The sequence below is a fragment of the Podarcis raffonei genome, chromosome 8 (assembly GCF_027172205.1).
Source record: "Podarcis raffonei isolate rPodRaf1 chromosome 8, rPodRaf1.pri, whole genome shotgun sequence".
Taxonomy (NCBI): Eukaryota; Metazoa; Chordata; class Lepidosauria; order Squamata; family Lacertidae; genus Podarcis; species Podarcis raffonei.
The window spans coordinates 5,331,967-5,353,081 of NC_070609.1; the positions used below are offsets into that span (position 1 = coordinate 5,331,967).

The 21,115-nt window shown below is 47.7% G+C and overlaps 1 protein-coding gene across 11 annotated transcripts; it reads right to left on the bottom strand.

Annotated features, from left to right (window-relative positions):
* Nucleotides 1-908: 908 nt before the first annotated feature.
* Nucleotides 909-19,902, bottom strand: LOC128418234 (zinc finger protein 420-like). 11 transcript variants are annotated; one of them, XM_053397724.1, is made up of 7 exons: nt 19,529-19,902; nt 17,976-18,483; nt 17,706-17,787; nt 17,344-17,444; nt 6,050-6,100; nt 5,727-5,853; nt 909-3,618 (listed from the first exon to the last, which is right to left on the bottom strand). In XM_053397724.1, exons 2-7 carry the CDS (start codon nt 18,390-18,392, stop codon nt 1,517-1,519), a joined length of 2,880 nt encoding a protein of 959 aa, XP_053253699.1. In that variant the 5' UTR covers nt 18,393-18,483; nt 19,529-19,902; the 3' UTR covers nt 909-1,516. The 11 variants fall into 11 exon arrangements, with proteins under 11 accessions (XP_053253699.1, XP_053253708.1, XP_053253702.1 ...); XM_053397733.1 differs by lacking the exon at nt 17,976-18,483; XM_053397727.1 differs by lacking the exons at nt 6,050-6,100; nt 17,344-17,444; nt 17,706-17,787 and adding exons at nt 6,112-6,194; nt 6,819-6,900.
* Nucleotides 19,903-21,115: the final 1,213 nt, after the last annotated feature.

Consider the following 21,115-nt stretch of genomic DNA (forward strand, 5'->3'; position numbering starts at 1 on the left):
CCATCTTTGAAGGGATACCCTGGAGGACCCTAAAGCAAACAAACTTGTGCATCTCTTGCTCCCTTTGGCATAAGATGAACCAAGAACTCTGCTTCCTCATGGATACAATTCTTTCCTCTTGGCACACGCCCATTGTGAGTGGAGGACAGCAGAAAGGGAATCCTTGACTTAAGCTTCTCACAGAAGAAAGGAAAGTATGTGAATTGCCCGTGTGATCAGAATTTGCTTCTACATCACCGGTTCGTGACCCAGTGGAGGGAATACCTGAAACAAAAACTCAGAACCAATAGAATGAGAGCAATCTCAGCATCCTGCAGGGACCTGGTTTATTCAAACTACTGCAATAGGACAGCCTGGCTAACCTGCAATTCAGCAGAACGGCTAGTTCGAAAAGGCTGCCAGGAGGCATATTAGAAGAAAGATTATATACACAGCACAGAAAGACTCATAAAAGCCACGACACTCTTCCACTTGCACCAAGAAAAGTTACAGGATACGTGGCTTCATGCGGATATCGACTCCTCTGAAATTGCCTTGCGGTGCCCCAGAGTGCCCAGGTCATTTGGGTCTCTTATGTCTCACTTTGACACCATGCCCATGACAACCAGGACTTCCATGGGACTGTTGACATTTCAATCCCATATCTGACTTCCCCGGTACCAAAAGATGTCAAAGACCTTTGAGGAGATATGTGAGTTCTCACACGGATGCTAGCTCAACTCCTCCCTCTTTCTCCAAACATCACCTGCCCTTCTAGGGTCAGATAAGGCTGGAAGCGGTAGGCAATGTACACATCACAGCTTTACACAGTGCAGGAGGGTGACATGGGGATTACAAAATGCAGGCATACAAAAATCATGCCTAATATATTCTATTGAAAAGGTTAAATGCAATAAGTACTAGGACACTTCGAACAGAATCAAAATCTATAATATCTAATATTCAATCAGCTATCACAATTTTTACACCAAGTCCTTCCTAGGAAAGCTCAGCATGGACAGCCATCTCATCAGTGTTGCCAAATCACTCTTATCCCTCACCCCAGGCATGACATGAAGAAAATATTCAATGAATGAATAGATCTTCATTTGCGTCAGCCACTTGCCATACCAATAAAACAACAATACGATATACAAAGAATAAAAATTAAAAGTCCGTTATATATAATACATTGTAGGGTTTTGAGTCAATAGTCAAATAGTGCCTCTTATTCTAATTCTCCCAGCTAAAAACCTTGCAACCTTTGCTGTCACCTGCTCTTCTTGATCTGCCAAGAGAAACTGTGAAGAAGGCATTAAGCAGCTTGGCCAAGAACTTACAAGTCACAGTTCTGGGTACGTAGCAGAAATAACTAGGGAGCAACAGATGAGGCAAAGAAGCCAGCTACAATCCACACCTCATACAAACAAAAGTCTCCTGAAATTAAATCTGTATACAGCCACTACTATAATTTGCCATCAATGTGAGTTCTTTGATGGGAAGCAAGACGGGCCCTGTGTCTGAAGCTCTTTCCACATTATTGGCACTGAAATAGTTTCACCTCGCTGTGAATTCTTTGATGGATCGTGAGTTTGGCCTTCACAATGAATTTCTTTCCACATTCCAAGCAGTGATAAGGTTTCTCCCCTGTATGAATTCTCTGATGGGAAGTTAAACTGCCCTTTTGACTGAAGCTCTTTCCACACTCTTGGCACTGATAGGGTTTCTCCCCTGTATGAATTCTCTGATGGACAGTGAGCTTGTTTCTCTCCCTGAAGCTCTTTCCACATTCCCAGCACTGATAAGGTTTTTCCCCTTTATGAATTCTCTGATGGGAAGTTAAGCTGCCCTTTCTTCTGAAGGCCTTGCCACATTCCAAGCACTGATGGGGTGTCTCTCCTGTATGAATTGTTTGATGGGCCATGAGGTGGCCTCTTCGAACAAAGCTCTTTCCGCATTCCAAGCACTGATGGGGTTTCCCCCCTGTATGAATTCTCTGATGGACAGTAAACTGGCTTCTGCTGCTGAATCTCTTGCCACACTCTTTGCACTGATGGGGTGTCTCTCCTGTATGAATTGTTTGATGGTCCATGAGGTGGCCACTTCGAACGAAGCTCTTGCCACATTCCAAGCACTGATAGGGTTTCTCCCCAGTATGACTTCTCTGATGGACAGTGAGATGGCTTTTTATTCTGAATTTCTTTCCACATTCCAAGCACTGATAGGGTTTCCCCCCTGCATGAATTCTCTGATGGACAGTAAAGTAGCTTCTGCTACTGAATCTCTTGCCACATTCCAAGCACTGATAGGGTTTCTCCCCAGTATGACTTCTCTGATGGACAGTGAGTTGGCTTTTTATTCTGAATCTCTTTCCACATTCCAAGCACTGATAGGGTTTCTCCCCTGTATGAATTCTTTGATGTACAATAAGCTGGCCTTGGTGACTGAAGCTTTTTCCACATTCCAAGCAATGATAGGGTTTATCTCCAGTATGAATTCTTTGATGGGAAATGAAATTTATTTTCCAAGTGAAGCTCTTTCCACAATCTAAGCACTGATATGGTTTTGCCCCAGAATGAATTCTGTGATGGGAAGTGAGTTGGCTGCTCTGACTGAAGCTCTTTCCACATTCCAAGCACTGATAGGGTTTCTCTCCTGTATGGATTCTATGATGTAAAGTAAGTTGGCCTTGTTGACTGAAGCTTTTTCCACATTCCAAGCAGTGATAAGGTTTCTCCCCCGTATGAATTCTTTGATGTACAGTAAGTTGGCCTTGGTGACTGAAGCTTTTTCCACATTCCAAACAGTCATAGGGTTTATTTCCAGTATGAATTCTTTGATGGGCAGTGAAACTTATTTTCCATGTGAAATTCTTGCCACATTGCAAGCACTGATATGGTTTCCCCCCGGAATGAAGTATGTGATGGGAAGTGAGCTGGCTGCTCTGACTAAATCTCTTTCCACATTCCAAGCACTGATAAGGTTTCTCCCCTGTATGAATTCTCTGGTGGACAGTGATCTGGCTTTTTATTCTGAATCTCTTTCCACATTCCAAGCACTGATAAGGTTTCTCCCCTGTATGACTTCTCTGATGGACAGTGAGATGGCTTTTTATTCTGAATCTCTTTCCACACTCCAAGCAGTGATAGGGTTTATCTCCAGTATGAATTATTTGATGGGAAACGAGACTCATTTTCCAAGTGAAGCTCTTTCCACATTCCAAGCACTGATAAGGTTTCTCCCCTGTATGAATTCTTTGATGTACAGTAAGCTGCCCTTGTTGACTGAAGCTTTTTCCACATTCCAAACAGTGATAAGGTTTCTCCCCTGTATGAATTCTCTGATGGGTAGTTAAACTGCCCTTTTGACTGAAGCTCTTTCCACACTCTTGGCACTGATAGGGTTTCTCCCCTGTATGAATTCTCTGATGGACAGTGAATTTGTTTCTGTGACTGAAGCTCTTTCCACATTCCAAGCACTGGTAGGGTTTCTTCTCAAGGGGAGTTCTTTGATTTGAAGTGGAATGGGAGCTCTGACTGACGCTCTCTCTGCACTCTGAATATGGATATGACTTCTCCACTGTATTGCTTTTGTTGTGGTCTCCTTCGTTCTTCAGCTCCAATTCATCACCACCTGCAACTGAGAGAGAAACAGATTGGAGCCTCAGGAAGCAATGGAACCAGCAATTATGAAGCAGTGCTAATTAATGCTTATGACCCAGGAAGAACTGAAGGGAGTTAGATGTGAGGTCTTCCTGCAGGGTTCACTGCCTGAGATTCAAAAAGCCTGGTTATTTTCTGGGATGGATTTTGTTTGGCCCAATCATGGGATCTGTGCCATCTCCAATGTCACTCGTCTCTTTGGTCAACCAAGGACAGAAAGAAGCAAGAACGGAAACAAAAAATCTGACAGAAGCTACTTGATCTTCCTGGGGGGCCGCTAGGGGCGCATTGGAAGATGGCCAACAATACCATCTCTCTGGCTCCCACGAGGTAATTAAGAGGCTAATATAGGAGTAATTAGCCTCCCGAGTTTTCCCAGGGGGATTGGGAAAACACTGCCTCGTCTGCGGTTGCCTATAAATCACCCCCGAGTTCGAAAGAAGGGGGGGGCACTAGACACACAGGGTTTTTCGCTCTCCCGGACGCTGCTTCTGATCGCGACCTGCGACCTGGTTGCAGGAGCTCAAAATAAACAATTAGAGAGCAGCAAATGCACATGTTTCGAGTAAAGAAAGGGAGTATCGACTGCTAACTGAAGCGACCTCTGTGAAGCGGAGCGACGGGCTGGATTCAACAGGAAAATATATCAAGAAGATACATCAAAGATGTCGGTATGTCGGAACGGGGTGGAAAGGGGGGGGACTTTTCTTTTTTCCTCTATGTGATTACCTAACAACAACCCCCCAAGAAGAACCGTTGCAATAATTGATAACAAGAGAGATAATAATGAACTGTGTGGAAATGAATTATTAACCAAAGGCTGTTTTGTGGAAGATCTGGAAAGGAATGGAAGGCTCTTGGAATGACGCAGTTCTAAAAAGAGATCAGCCATGACAGGCAGGCTTTGTTGCAGGATTGACGATCAAGAGGGGGAGGAAGCCATGGCTTGGCTATCATACTTGACTCTGTGTTTGATCTGGCAGAACCCCCTGAAAAGATCAATGTGGGAACGACAAGTCTGTAAAAGTTAATGAGCAGACGCTAAGACTGTTTTCTATGGAAGTGCTGAAATGGCGTCTGCCGTCTGAATATGATTTTTGGATTAATGTGAAAATCCACACAGGACTATAACAACGTTTGTTTCAACTTGCTTGTGGAGACTTTCAGAGGTTATAAAGAAAGGAAAAAAATACGATAACAACAAGAAGATTGAATGATTATTTGTAAAGGAAAACAACAAAGAGATGAATGGACAGAACTGTGAACATCAAATGGACAGAACTGTGAACATCAAAGCAACAGAAATAAGAGATCATTGGATCCCTTTTTGGATTCCTTTCTGAGTTCGAAACATGGGTACCCCCAACAAAAATTTAAAATTCGGCTTTGTAATTTGGAACTAATGTGATTTGATTGGTTTGTTAATAATTTTTTTTTAAAAAAAAGTTACTTGAACTTCCTGAATAACTTTGAAGCCTACATTTAAGAAGGCCTTGTGCAGTTTAGAGGATCCTGGGGGAAATACGGAGGGGTATCTTATCTCTCCCAGAGGCTCTTCAGCTGAGCTCCTTTCACCCTGCTCAGCACCCTACACCTCTGGCAACCCTGGCCCTATGTGGGGAAGGAGAGGGGTCAGCCTTCCTCCTCCTCCTCCTCTGCATCTGGCCAGAGGGTTCCCAGCCCTGCTGGAGTCATGGCTGCTTTCCTGAGGCCCTTCCTGTGCTGCTGCCCCTGGTGAAGGGGCCCTGATGGGAGGCTGTGGGGCTGCAGACAGGCCAGCCCTTCAAGAGCAAAAGGGGAGCCAGCTTGGAGGGGGATAGGCATGATGATGATAATTGTAATAATTTTATGGTTTATAACCCGCCCATCTGGCTGGCTTTCATGCTTTGAAAAGGCAGAACTGGAGGACGAATATTCACAGGGAAAGCAGTCAATAGTCTTCCATCCAATGTTTTCTGTGGGAGTGTTAACATCCCAGGTGCTGCAGGTGGTGCTGTTGACCCCCATCAAAAAATGAGAGGTTCCTCCCATGGAGATATGTCTTGAATTTCAAAGCAGATAGGATGATCTAAGAGGAAGCCTTACCGAGAGAGTCCAAGAACCCACGATTCTCCTCCATGACTTCCTTGTGCAGAGCTCTCTGGTCAGGATCCAGCAATGCCCACTCCTCGTCTGTGAAATGCACAGCTACATCTTCAAAGCACAATGGACCCTAAAAGAAAAGGAAAAAGGTAGTCCTCTTAGACAACATCAAGGTCAACAGGGGGGCAATGACAGGGGGATGAGAGGGGGAAAGCCCCATTGTGCGACTGATGGGGTGAATCCTGGCCACTGTTTGGTGTGGTGTGTAAACTGCTTAGAAGCCTATTTTAGCATTCAACCCTTCTTTCCTTGGCGGTTCCTCCCACCTTTCCTCTGTGTCCAACCCGTCCATGACATCCTCTTTCCCCACATGGCTCCTTCCTCCTACCTGCTCTGCTTCCACAGGGGCAGCTTCCCCTTCGCCACCAAGAATAGATGGAGAAACAGGTCTTGCTCGCATTGTTCGGTCTCCTATGAGAGAAAAAGGTAAGTGCATGCTTCACTCAGAAGGAAAACTATAGGTGGGCCTTCAAAAAAGTAAGAGTAGCCATGTAAACGTGGACGTTGGTAACCATTTCACATATTAGGTAAAGGTAAAGGTACCCCTGCCCGTACGGGCCAGTCTTGACAGACTCTAGGGTTGTGTGCCCATCTCACTTAAGAGGCCGGGGGCCAGCGCTGTCCGGAGACACTTCCGGGTCACGTGGCCAGCGTGATAAAGCTGCATCTGGCGAGCCAGCGCAGCACACGGAAACGCCGTTTACCTTCCCGCCAGTAAGCAGTCCCTATTTATCTACTTGCACCCAGGGGTGCTTTCGAACTGCTAGGTTGGCAGGCGTTGGGACCGAGCAACGGGAGCGCACCCCACCGTGGGGATTCGAACCACCGACCTTTCGATCGGCAAGCCCTAGGCGCTGAGGCTTTTACCCACAGCGCCACCCGTGTCCCTATTAGTTGTTCAAAAATACATCACCCTTTCTCTGGGCTCTTGGCTTCACGTGTCTTCTCCAAAAAAAGATGTAGAAAACTCACAAATTAGTTTCAAAAACAACATAATGTGACAAAATGGGGGAGAAAAAACACCTTCCTCCTTACCCAGTGGCCTTACTCTGGAGTCCAATGGAGTTCTCTCTACCTCAGAGGAATCCAGACCCATTTCTGGAAACTGATCCTTCCCCTGCAAGAGCAACAAGCATGCAAAAGAATTAGATTAGAACTGGAATGGCAAAGGACACAAACACTTTAGGGGTATCGGATATCATTCCTCGGATGCTTTCCAAAAAAATTAGTAGAGAATTGGGGGATACTCTCAAGTTTGGAGTCCCAGAGTATGGAGTATCCAGAGGAAAGTCTCTCTCACCTGCTGCTCTGCCTGCTTTCTCTCCTCTGCCTGACTCAGGAGGAAACCTTCAGCCAGGGCCACCGCCTGGGAACTGGTCTCTGCTCCACATTCCCTCACCCAGCTCTCCATCTCTGCTGGAAGGACAGCCAGGAACTGCTCCAAGATCAGCAGGTCCAGCATCTCAGCTTTCGTGTGCATTTCTGGTTTCAGCCACTGACGGCAAAGGTGGTAGAGTCGGTTGCAAACCTCTCGGGGTCCTTTGGCCTCCTGGTTGCAAAGCCGCCTGAGTTGCTGGCTCTGCACCTCTGAATGGAGGGTGTCCTCCTCACCCAGGATCCTTTGGACAGACTTTCCCCAGATTCCTCCATGGCTAAGAGTTTGGATGGAATGGTCTCTTCCTGCTTCAGGCCCAGCTGAGTCTTGCTCATCCATCTCTGTTCTCAGGACACCTCCAAGAAATCCATAGAAGTCCCTCCGGAAGGAAGGAAGGAAGGAAGGAAGGAAGGAAGGAAGGAAGTCAGACAGAATGGATGAGTGAGTCATCTGTACTAAGTGTAACTGGGACCCAAGGCAATCTGTACTAAGTGTAACTGGGTCCCACCCCCAAATGTCAGGGCACATTTCTTTCCTGCTTCTGCCTCATGTTGCAGCACTTGCAATCTCCCACATTCTCAAGACTCCTGAGGTGGGTCCCTCTTTCGTTATTCTGAGGGCCAGATCTTTACCTGGCCTCCCACCTGAGGACCAGAGCTTCACCTGGTGGGTGGGACCAAAGGACAGTGTTAGAAAAAGAGAGAGATAGGATTTGCCATCTTGCTGTGATTGTAATAATTTTATATAAACGTACCCCTGATCATCAGGTCCAGTCGTGACCGACTCTAGGGTTGCGCGCTCATCTCGCTCAAGAGGCCGGGAGCTGGCGCTTGTCCGCAGACAGCTTCCGGGTCATGTGGCCAGCATGACTAAGCCGCTTCTGGCGAACCAGCGCAGCACACGGAAACGCCGTTTACCTTCCCGCTGGAGAGCGGTCCCTATTTATCTACTTGCACTTTGGGGTGTTTTCGAACTGCTAGGTTGGCAGGATTATAAATAATTTTATACTCTTCATAATATTGTGATTTACTGTTTTAATGTGCCATGGGAATTTTGGGTGGACATCACATAATTGATTATGATGATGGGGGGGAAGAGCTCGTCACAGGAGGAGAGGAGACCCCTATTCCTCTTCACCAGCCACAATCATCCCTACCTCTTGGCCTCCCTCATCCCACTCTCCTGCCTCTGGGTCTAGATTGCTCTCTGCCACAGATTCTTCCCGCTCACTAAGCCCCGTTACCTCTTCAGCTTCAGACACCTCCTCCTCCCTCTGACCACTCATCATTGCCCCCAAACCCCTCCCCTGGCCCAGAGCCGCCTTCCCTTGTGGGTTCCCCAGCTGGTTCCCTTCATCATTCATCTGTGCCCACCCAGTCCATGTTGCTCCCTCCTCGCATCCTTTATTCTGTTGTCACCAGGTTGGGCTCTGCTAACCTTTTGGGTGAAGACAGTCCAGCCTCCTGTTCTCACTGAGGCCAACCTGGGGCCTCTTCTGGGAGGCCTACCAGCAGGGCTGGAGCCCAAGGGCAACTCTCTCCCCCTGCATGGCTGCCCCCAACTGTGGGGGCCTGGAGCCATCGCTAGCCCTCTGCTCCTCCCTGAATTGGCCTCATCCTCTTCTCAAGCCATCTGGCTTGGTGGCCATCCCTTCCTCATGTGGATGGGAGTTCCATGGGTCAGTATACCTGAAGGTGCATTTCCACCCCCATCGTTCTGCCCGGATACTGAGGTCCAGCGCTGATGGCCTTCTGGTGGTTCCCTCACTGCGAGAAGCAAAGCTACAGGGAACCAGGCAGAGGGCCTTGGTGGTGGCTCCTGCCCTGTGGAATGTCCTCCCACCAGATGTCAAAGAGATAAAACAGCTACCTGACATTTAGAAGACATCTGAAGGCAGCCCTGCTCAGGGAAGTTTTTAATGTGTGACATTTTAATGTATTTTTAATCTTTGTTGGAAGCCGCCCAGAGTGGCTGGGGAGACCCAACCAGATGGGTTGGGTACAAATAACAACAACAACAACAACAACAATAATAATAATATTTTTATTATAACTGCACACTGCAACATAGAAGGACTTCATTTATTTCTACCTCCAAATGTGTCCATCTGGCTGCCACCTGCGTTAATGAACGTGACTGTTTCCTCAATCCCATCGGGGTTCCTTTGCATGCCCTTTTCTTCCTGACTCAAGGCCCCCCCCCCCAAAGGAGCGAGCCGCATCTTGATGCAAAGGAAGAAGAGAGTTGCAGACCTCCTGCTACTTGCAGCCTCCCAGGTTTTGCAGAGAGGAAGGGGGGCAGAACCACCTATCCCTGGCTTGGGGATCCCCCTGCAGGAGCTGAGCAGGCTCCCCATGGACCCGCCCCACTTCTCCCCAATGCACCCTAAGGCAGAAAAGAGAGGAAACTCACCAGGTCCCTGAAGGGAAACTGAGGCAGCTCCTGTAGAGGAGACGAAAGCCACTTTCCCCCTCTTGCAGGGAGCGGGAGGGGCTTTTGTTCGGGAGGACCTCGTCCCTCCTTTATTTCCTGTCCTCTCTAGGAATCCAGCTCCGTTCCTTTTAACCCTTGGCGCTCCGGGCGCCCCAGCTCCTCCTCTCTCCCTCTGCAAAGCCGGAGCCCCGAGCATGGCCTGCAACCAGGGGTGGCTTATTTGGGGGACCCTCTGGGCTGGCTTTTGAGCTGTTCCCTCCCTTGGAAACAGAAGCAGGAGCACGAAAGGCCCGGAGGAGGAGAGGCTGTGCAACAAACTCTCCGGGCACCAGCCTGGCTTTACTTTGGTGTAAACTGCACCTTGAAAGGACTGAGACCTGAACTCTGAGGCCAAACACTGCCTTAAAACCGCACCTGCCTCTTCCTGACCCCGTTTGCTATGGCGTTACTCTCTTACTTTTTCCTCCTAATAAAGCATTTTCCTTTTAATATTCGCTACTTTCCCAAATAAAGACAGCCCTTCTTGTGATACGTGGAAGCTCTAGATATACATATAACTATATATGTATCACTATAACTATTAGTATCACCATGTAGAACTATAATCCATTCTGGAAGACATTCAAAAACTGAGGCACATAAGAAAAAAATGGAAAAACACGTAGCGGAAGCTGTTCAACGCAGCAGAAGCTGTGTCTGAGGCACGTTCGAAAATGGAAGCAATTACTTCCAGTTTTTCAGCATTTGAAAACCAAAACATTTGGCTTCCAGGACACTCAAAAACCGAGGTTCGACTGTATATCAAATAAACTTTATATACAGTGGTACCTCAGGTTACAGACACTTCAGGTTACAGATGCTTCAGGTTACATACTCCGCTAACCCAGAAATAGTACCTCAGGTTAAGAACTTTGTTTCAGGATGAGAACAGAAATTTCGAGGCGGCAGCAGCGGGAGGCCCTTTAGCTAAAGTGATACCTCAGGTTAAGAACGGTTTCAGGTGAAGAACGGAGCTCCGGAACGAATTAAGTTCTTAACCCGAGGTACCACTGTATCTAGTATCCTTTAGATCTCCCTATATAACCTTGCTTCTCCCACCTTACAATCAGTGTGGGTTCTCTGTGGGTTGGAGAAATGAATTTGCCCACAAGCCTTACACCTTCTTGCACCCCACACCAATGCAACTCCCCTCACCTTGCAAAATGACGGATCCATGGCATTTAGGACACACACACACACCAATCCTAGGGGTGTATGAAATCCAGATTTGCCTTGCATAGGGCTTCTTCCTCCTGCTCCTGTTGCTGCTTGTTTAGGGAACCTGGTTGCAACACAACAAACGACCCTTGCTTAAAGGGCCTTTGCTTCACTTCTCCTTGGTTGGGGTTCACCCATCCTTCTGACCATTGAGGAGCCTGATAGGGTTTCCTGAACCACCAACGTATTTTTACAAGCATTTCAACCCCTCACATCAATTGTTGCTATGTTTATGTTTTTCTGGGACACGGGTGGCGCTGTGGGTTAAACCACAGAACAGCGTTTCCGTGTGCTGCTCTGGTTTGCCAGAAGCGGCTTAGTCATGGAGGCCACATGACCCGGAAGCTGTACGCCGGCTCCCTCGGCCAGTAAAGCAAGATGAGTGCCGCAACCCCAGAGTCGGCCACGATTGGACCTAATGGTCAGGGGTCCCTTTATATGTTTTTCTGTCTCTCATTCTGTATGCACACACTTGTGCAAGGAGCAGAGTGTTTGCTTAACTGCTCAACTTCGAAAATGAAGAGGATAGCACTTGACTTAAGCTTCTCACAGACGAAAGGTTGAGACTACGGTCTTTTATCACAAACGTGCTATGTGTGTGTTCAGAAGATATCAGGAAGAAGAAGAAGAAGAAGAAGAAGAAGAAGAAGAAGAAGAAGAAGAAGAAGAAGAAGAAGAAGAAGAAATTATTTATACCCCGCCCATCTGACTGAGTGCCCCCAGCCACTCTGGATGGCTTCCAACCGAACATTAAAAACAATACAGCGTCAGACATTAAAAACTTCCCTAAACAGGGCCGCCTTCAGTCGTCTTTGAAAAGGAAGCGCTTCAAGCAGACACTGCCACCATCCTGGTCATGCCGAGGATGACTATGGCAATCAGGAATAGAATAGAACAGAAATGCAGAGACGAAAGGCACCCCAAAGGATATCTAGTCCAACTACTGACAATGCAGGAATCTCAATGAGAGATGGCCACCCAACATCTGATTAAAAACCTCCCAAGAAGGAGAGGACACCACCTTCTGACGGAGTCTGTTCTACCTGTTGAACAGTTCTTACTGTCAGAGAGATCTGCCTGAAGTTTAATCAGAACCCCATTCCACGATCTTTAAGCCACTGGTTCATATCCTAACCACCAGAGCAGGAGAAAAAAAGGAGCACCACCAATTTGCAGCTTCGAGGCGCTGAAAGAGGAAGCACTGTGAGCCTCCCTAATTATGCTGTGAAAACCCTGGCATCTTCAGATCAAGGGCGCTATACAAAGTTAATAGCAATAGAAATAATAAAGTATGGGAATTGTTCGTGTGGTAAGAATTTGCTTCTACCTCACCAGTTCGTTACCCAGGGGAGGGAACACCTGAAACGAAAACTCAGAACCAAGAGAATGAGAGCAATCTTTTAATGGGAAGCTTTTAATGTTTAACAGAACACTGTATTTTAATACTTTGTTGGAAGCCGCCCAGGGTGGTTGGGGAGACCCAGCCAGATGGGTGGGTTTAAATAATAAATTATTATTATTATTATTATTATTATTATTATTATTATTATTATTATTATCCTGCAGGAACCCGGTTTATGCAAACTATTGCAATAGGAGAGCCTTGCTAACCAGTTGTTCTGCAGAACGGCTGTTTCGAAAAGACGTTAGAAGAAACTTGTGTACACAACACTGAAGACTCATAAAACATCAAAAAAGGTTACAGGCCATGGGACATGTGGCTTAATGAGGATATCGACTCCTCTGAAATTACCTTGTGGTGTCCCAGAGTGCCCAGGCCATTTGGGTCTCCTATGTCACACGTTTAGACCATTCCCTGGGCAACCAGGCCTTCCATGGGACTGTTGACATTTCAATCCCATATCTTACTTCCCTGGTACCAAAAGATGTCAAAGACCTTTGAGGAGATATGCGAGTTCTCACTCGGATGCTAGCTCAACTCCTCCTTCTTTTTGAAAACATCACCTGCCCTTCCAGGGTCAGCTTTACACAGTGCAGAAGGGTGGCATGAGTGTTACAAAACGCAGACGCATAAAAATAAATCCTAATAAGGTAAAGGGACCCCTGACCATTAGGTCCAGTTGCGGACGACTATGGGGTTGCGGCACTCATCTCACTTTATTGGCCGAGGGAGCCAGCGTACATCTTCCAGGTCATGTGGCCAGTATGACTAAGCAGCTTCTGGCAAACCGGAGCAGCGCACGGAAACGCCGTTTACCTTCCTGCCGGAGCGGTACCTATTTATCTACTTGCACTTTGATGTGCTTTCGAACTGCTAGGTTGGCAGGAGCAGGGACCGAGCAACGGGAGCTCACCCCGTCGCGGGGATTCGAACCGCCGACCTTCTGATCGGCAAGCCCTAGCCTCTGTCTAAAAGGCTAAATGCAATTAATACTAGGACACTTCGAACAGAATCAAAATCCATAATATTTAATATTCAATCAACAATCACAATTTTTTCACCAAGTCTTTCCGAAGAAAGTTGAACATGGAGGGCAACTTCATCAGTCTCGCCCAATCGCTCTTATCACTCTGTTCAGTCATGATGTGAAGAAGGTATTAAACACCTTGGCCATGGCCTTGGAAGTCACAGTTCTGGGTATGTAGTAGGAATAGCTATGAGGCACCAGATGTGGCAAAGAACCTCACACTGACTGAAGTCTCCTGAAATTAAATCTGTATATAGTAACTGCTATAGTTCTCCCCCACTGTGAGTTCTTTGACGGGAAACAAGACAGGCCCTGTGACTGAAGCGCTTTCCACATTCTTCGCACTGAAGTATTTTCCACCGGTGTGAATTCTGATGGATCGTGAGTTTGTCCTTCTCACTGAATCTCTTTCCACATTCCAAGCACTGCTAGGGTTTCTCCCTTGTATGAATTCTGTGGTGCACAGTAAGCTGGTGGCTGTGACGGAAGCTATTTCAACATTACAAGCACTTACCGTATTTTTCGCTCGATAACACGCACCTGACCATAACACGCACATAGTTTTTAGAGGAGGAAAACAAGAAAAAAAAATTCTGAATGAAACAGTGGATGTATCATTTTTGTGCTTCATGCTGCGGCCACAGACATGTGATTTGACGGTGAGTTTGGGGTAGCCCAATGCAAAGATCCTGAGGATCCATGTGGATCCATGCTTTGTAACCACGTTTTTGCACCATTGCAGCCCCAGGCAACAGTGGGTGCGTGATTTTTTTGGTGCAGGCTGTAGCCATGGACATGCTATGTGATCTGATGGTGAATTTGGGGTGACCCAATGCAAAGATCCTGAGGATCCATGTGGATCCATGCTTTGTAACCACGTTTTTGCACCATTGCAGCCCCAGGCAACAGTGGGTGCGTGATTTTTTTGGTGCAGGCTGTAGCCATGGACATGCTATGTGATCTGATGGTGAATTTGGGGTGACCCAATGCAAAGATCCTGAGGATCCATGTGGATCCATGCTTTGTAACCACGTTTTTGCACCATTGCAGCCCCAGGCAACAGTGGGTGCGTGATTTTTTTTGGTGCAGGCTGTAGCCATGGACATGCTATGTGATCTGATGGTGAATTTGGGGTGACCCAATGCAAAGATCCTGAGGATCCATGTGGATCCGTGCTTTGTAACCATGTTTTTGCACCATTGCAGCCCTGTTTTTGCATCAGATCATTGCTATGTGATCTGATGGTGAATTTGGGGTGACTCAATGCAAAGATCCTGAGGATCCATGTGGATCCGTGATTGGAACCACGTTTTAAGTAGGGAGGGAAGGAAAAACATAGAAGCGACAAGGAGAGGGGTGTGCAGAGAAGCAGCTGGCTAAGAATGCAGGAGAGGGGTTTTACCGGAGGGAGGAAAGGAAGGCAAAAGTCCCCCCCACACACAAGCCAACCAGCTCTCTCTCTCCCCCCCCCCCAACCTGCATGTTGCCTTCGAGTCCCAGACGCATGGAGAGGAATTAGAAGGACGCTCTGCTTTCCACTCTGCTTGCCTGGAAGGGAGGGGTTTTCTCTGCTCTTTGTTCCGTTTGAGCAAACACAGTAAGGAAACAGAAGCGGGTGAACAGTAAGACCCTGAGGCAGAATGCAGGAAAGCAGCAGCTTCCTCCTTTCCTCCCTTTTCCGGACGATTTGATATTTGCCTGATTTTTGCCTTCACTCGCGCTTGTCAGCTCCAGGGACCACACATTCGCTCAATAACACGCACAGACATTTCCCCTTACTTTTTAGGAGAAAAAATCTGCGTGTAATAGAGGGAAAAATACGGTATATGGTTTTCCCCCGTATGAATTCTCCGAAGAGAAGTTAAACTGTCCATTTTTCTGAAGCTCTTTCCACACTCTTGGCACTGACAGGATTTCTCTCATGGATGAATTCTTTGATGGGTTATAAGACAACCTTTTTGAATGAAGCTCTTTCCACACTCCAAGCACTGATAAGGTTTCTTCCCTGTATGAATTCTTTGATGGGAAGTTAAACTGTCCTTTCTGAAGCTCTTTCTACACTCTTGACACTGATAGAGGGCTTCCCCTGAATGAATATTTTTATGGACACTTAGCTGCTGGCTGTAACTGAAGCTCTTGCCACACTCTTGGCAGTGATCGGGTTTCTCTCCTGTATGAATTCTTTGATGTGAAGTGAGACTGCTGGTCGTTTTGAAGCTCTTTCCGCATTCCAGACATTCATAGGGTTTTTCCCCTGTATGAATTCTCTGATGGGCAGAGAGATGGCTGGTGTAACGGAAGCTCCTTCCACATTCCAAGCACTGATATGGCTTCTCCCCTGTATGAGTATTTCGATGGACAGTAAGCTGGCGGATGTGACTGAATCTCTTTCCACATTCCAAGCAGTGATAAGGTTTCTCCCCTGTATGAATTATCTGATGGGTAGTTAAACTGTCCTTTTTTCTGTAGCTCTTTCCACACTCTTGGCACTGAAAGGGTTTCTCCCCTGTATGAATTGTTTTATGGGAAGAGAGATTGCTCCCACTATGGAAGGTTTTCCCACACTCTTGGCACTGATACGGCTTCTCCCCTGTATGGATTCTACGATGGTAAGTTAGACTGCTCTTTTGACTGAAGCTCTTGCCACACTCTTGGCACTGAAAGGGTTTCTCTCCTGTATGAATTCTTTTATGGGAAGAAAGATTGCTCCCACTATGAAAGCTTTTCCCACACTCTTGGCAATGATAGGGTTTTCCCCCTGTATGGATTCTCTGATGGACAGTGAGCTTGTTTCTCTGACTGAAGCTCTTTTCGCACTCCAAGCACTGATAGCGTTTCTTCCTGATGGGATTTCTTTGATTTGAAGTGGAATGGGAGCTCTGATTGAAGCTCTCTCCACACTCTGAATAGGACTTCCCCACCGTGTGGATTTTATCATGGCCTCCCTCGTTCTTCATCTCCAGTTCATCACCACCTGCAACTAAGTGACAAATAGATTAGAGCCTCAGGAAGCAATGGATCCCAAAATTATGGAGCAGTGTGGATTAATGATTATGAGAAGGAAAGAACTAAAGGGAGTTAGATGTGAGGTCTTCCGATGGGGTTCACTACCTGAGATCCCAAAAGTCTGGTTATTTTCTGGGATGTATTCTGTTCGGCCCAATCATGGCATCTCTGCCATCTCCAATGCCAAACACCCCTTTGGTCAACCAGAGACAGAAAGAAGCAAGATCAGAAACGAAGAACCTGGCAGAAACTACTTCCACATCCTGAATCACTCTGAAGCCCACATTTAAGAAGGCCTAGGCAATTCAGAGGAGCCTGATCACAGTTTGAAAAGGCAGAATTGGAGGAAGAATATTCACAGGGCAAGCAGTCAGTAGCTTCCATCCAATGTTTTCTGTGGAGTGTTAGAATCCCAGGGGCTGTGGGTGGTGCTGTGGAGCCCCATCGAAAAATCAGAGGTTCCTCCCATAGAGAGATGTGTTGAATTTCAAAGACTTTAGGATGATCCAAGAGGAAGTCTTACCGAGAGAGTCCAAGATCCCATGATTCTCCTCCATAACTTCCTTGTGCAGAGCTCTCTGGTTAGGATCCAGCAACGCCCACTCGTCGTCTATGAAATAGACAGCTACATCTTCAAAGCACACTGGACCCTGAAAGAAAAAGAAAAAGGTTGTCCTCTTAGACAACATCAAGGTGAACTCTTACACTTTGCTCTGATGTTTTAATGGGATTCTTCTTATGCACATTTCATGATGGACACATCCCCATTTGCCACATGGAAAGATCCCCTTCCTTCTTTCCCTGTGTGCTGTTCTTGCCAGGTGGGGAGGACCCTCCTGATGCCCTATAGACAACGTCAAGGTGTGCAGGGGGGGCAATGACCGGGGGATGGGAGGGGGAAAGCCCCATTGTGCGACTGAGGGGGGTGAATCCTGGCCACTGTTTGGTGTGGTGTGTAAACTGCTTAGAAGCCTATTTTAGCATTCAACCCTTCTTTCCTTGGCGGTTCCTCCCATCTTTCCTCTGTGTCCAACCCGTCCATGACATCCTCTTTCCCCACATGGCTCCTTCCTCCTACCTGCTCTGCTTCCACAGGGGCAGCTTCCCCTTCGCCACCAAGAAAAGATGGACAAACAGGTCTTGCTGGCATCGTTCGGTCTCCTACGGGAGAAAAAGTTAAGTGCATGCTTCACTCAGAAGGAAAACTATAGGTGGGCCTTCAAAAAAGTAAGACTAGCCACGTAAATGTGGACATTTGTACCCATTTCACATATTAGTTGTGCAAAAATACGGAATATCACCCTTTCTCTGGGCTCTTGGCTTCACGTGTCTTCTCCAAAAAAGATGTAGAGAACTCACACATTAGTTTCAAAAACAACATAATGTGATAAAATGGGGGAGAAATAACTCCTTCCTCCTTACCCGGTGGCCTTACTCTGGAGTCCAACGGAATTTTCTCTGCCTCAGAGGAATCCAGACCCATTTCTGGAAACTGATCCTTCCCCTGCACCAAGCATTCAAAAGAATTAGATTAGAACTGGAATGGCAAAGGACACAAAAACTTTAGGGGTATCAGATATCATTCCTCAGATGCTTTCCAAAAAAAGGGTGACAAAATTAGTAGAGAATTGGGGGATACTCTCCCTCAAGTTCGGAGCCCCTTGGGAGTATCCAGAGGAAAGTCTCTCTCACCTGCTTTGTCTCTGCCTGCTTTTTCTCCTCTGCCTGACTCAGGAGGAAACCTTCAGCCAGGGCCACCGCCTGGGAACTGGTCTCTGCTCCACATTCCCTCACCCAGCTCTCCATCTCTGGTGGAAGGACAGCCAGGAACTGCTCCAAGATCACCAGGTCCAGCATCTCAGCTTTCGTGTGGGTTTCTGGTTTCAGCCACTGACGGCAAAGGTGGTAGAGTCGGTTGCAAACCTCTCGGGGTCCTTTGGCCTCCTGGTTGCAAAGCCGCCTGAGTTGCTGGCTCTGCACATCTGAGCGGAGGGTGTCCTCCTCACCCAGGATCCTTTGGACAGACTTTCCCCAGATTCTTCTATGGCTAAGAGTTTGGATGGAATGAAGTCTTGCTGCTTCAGGCCCAGCCGAGTCTTGCTCATCCATCTCTGTTCTCAGGACACCTACAAGAAATCGAAAGATGTCCCTACGTCTTCTGCCAAGTTCTGCCTGTCTTAATGAGAGGATTTAGCAAATCCTAAAAAGAAAATATATTTTTCAAATATAAAATAATACACAGTCAGGTGAACAGAAATGTTCCCTGGGCAAGCGTGGATGAGTCTTGCTAGGAACCAGGGCTGGACTGCACCACAACTCAGACTGAGCTTACTTTAAAAAATAAAGGAAGGAAGGAAGAAGGAAGTCAGAATGGATGAGTGAGTCATCTGGACCCAGGGCAAAGTGGGGGTCCCTCCCACTCCCAAATGTCAGGGCACATTTCTTTCCTGCTTCTGCCTCATGTTGCAGCACTTGCAATCTCCCACATTCTCAAGACTCCTGGGGTGGGTCCCTCTTTCTTTATTCTGAGGGCCAGATCTTTACCTGGCCGCCCACCTGAAGACCAGAGCTTCACCTGGTCAACCCCGAGAGCCAAGTGGGTGGGGCCAAATAACTTGTGGGCAGGGCTGGAATCCTCCCTACGTCTTGGCCTCCCTCATCCTAATCTGCTGCCTCTGGGTCTAGATTCCTCTCTGCCACAGATTCTCCCCGCTCACTAAGCCCCGTTACCTCTTCAGCATCAGACGCTTCCTCCCCCCAGTCTTCTCCCTCTGACGACTCTTCATTGCCCCCAAACCCCTCCCCTGGCCCAGAGCCGCCTTCCCTTGCGGGTTCCCCAGCTGGTTCCCCTCACCATTCCTCTCTGCCCACCCAGTCCATGCAGCTCCCGCCTCGCATCCTTTATTCTGTTGTCACCAGGTTGGGCTCTGCTAACCTTTTGGGTGAAGACAGTCCAGCCTCCTGTTCTCACTGAGGCCAACCTGGGGCCTCTTCTGGGAAGCCCACCAGCAGGGCTGGAGCCCAGGGATAACTCTCTCCCCCTGCACTTCCCAGCAGCTGGCATTCAGAAGGATGACTCCCTGGCCCTCGTGGCTGGCCTTCTGCGCTGCTCCTTGGATCCCTTGCAAAGCGGAGCTTCCCAGGCCCCCTTCTCTCTCTTCTTGGGGGACCCTCCTGGCTGCCCTGCCCCCTGGGGACTCCCCCATCTCCCCAACACAACCTAAGCAGAAGAGAAAGAGACTCACCGGATCCCAGAAGGCGCCACCGAGGCAGCACTTGCGGAGCAGAGAGACAACAGCCCTCCTCCTTGCAGGAAGGGATGGGGGAAGAGCCTCCTCCCTTTATTTCCTGTCCTCTCTAGGAATCCAGCTCAGTTCCTTTTAACCCTTGGCGAGCCGGGCGCCCCCAGCTTCCCCCTCTCTCCCTCTGCAAAGCCGGAGCCGCGGGCACGGCCTGCACCCAGAAGGGGGTGTCTTATTTGGGGGACCCTCTGCACTGGCGTCTGAGCTGCTCCCTCCCTCGGAAACAGGAGCAGGAGGAGCACGAAAGACCCGGAGGGGGAGAGGCTCTGCAACAAACTTTCCGGGCACCAGCCTGGTTTTACTTTGGTGTAAACTGCACCTTAGAATCATAGAATCATAGAGTTGGAAGAGACCACAAGGGCCATCGAGTCCAACCCCCTGCCAAGCAGGAAACACCATCAGAGCACTCCTGACATATGGTTGTCAAGCCTCTGCTTAAAGACCTCCAAAGAAGGAGACTCCACCACACTCCTTGGCAGCAAATTCCACTGTCGAACAGCTCTTACTGTCAGGAAGTTCTTCCCAATGTTTAGGTGGAATCTTCTTTCTTGTAGTTTGGATCCATTGCTCCGTGTCCGCTTCTCTGGAGCAGCAGAAAACAACCTTTCTCCCTCCTCTATGTGACATCCTTTTATATATTTGAACATGGCTATCATATCACCCCTTAGCCTCCTCTTCTCCAGGCTAAACATGCCCAGCTCCCTTAGCCGTTCCTCATAAGGCATCGTTTCCAGGCCTTTGACCATTTTGGTTGCCCTCCTCTGGACACGTTCCAGTTTGTCAGTGTCCTTCTTGAACTGTGGTGCCCAGAACTGGACACAGTACTCCAGGTGAGGTCTGACCAGAGCAGAATACAGTGGCACTATTACTTCCCTTGATCTAGATGCTACACTCCTATTGATGCAGCCCAGAATTGCATTGGCTTTTTTAGCTGCTGCGTCACACTGTTGGCTCATGTCAAGTTTGTGGTCAACCAAGACTCCTAGATCCTTTTCACATGTACTGCTCTCAAGCCAGGTGTCACCCATCTTGTATTTGTGCCTCTCATTATTTTTTTTGCCCAAGTGCAATACTTTACATTTCTCCCTGTTAAAATTCATCTTGTTTGTTTTGGCCCAGTTCTCTAATCTGTCAAGGTCGTTTTGAAGTGTGATCCTGTCCTCTGGGGTGTTAGCCACCCCTCCCAGTTTCGTGTCATCTGCAAATTTGATCAGGATGCCCTTGAGTCCATCATCCAAGTCGTTGATAAAGATGTTGAATAAGACCGGGCCCAAGACAGAACCTTGTGGCACCCCACTAGTCACTCTTCTCCAGGATGAAGAGGAACCATTGATGAGCACCCTTTGGGTTCGGTCAGTCAGCCAGTTACAAATCCACTGAGTGGTAGCATAGTCAAGACCGCATTTTACCAGCTTCTTTACAAGAATATCATGGGGCACCTTGTCAAATGCCTTGCTGAAATCAAGGTAGGCTACATCCACTGCGTTCCCTTCATCTACCAGGCTTGTAATTCTGTCAAAAAACGAGATC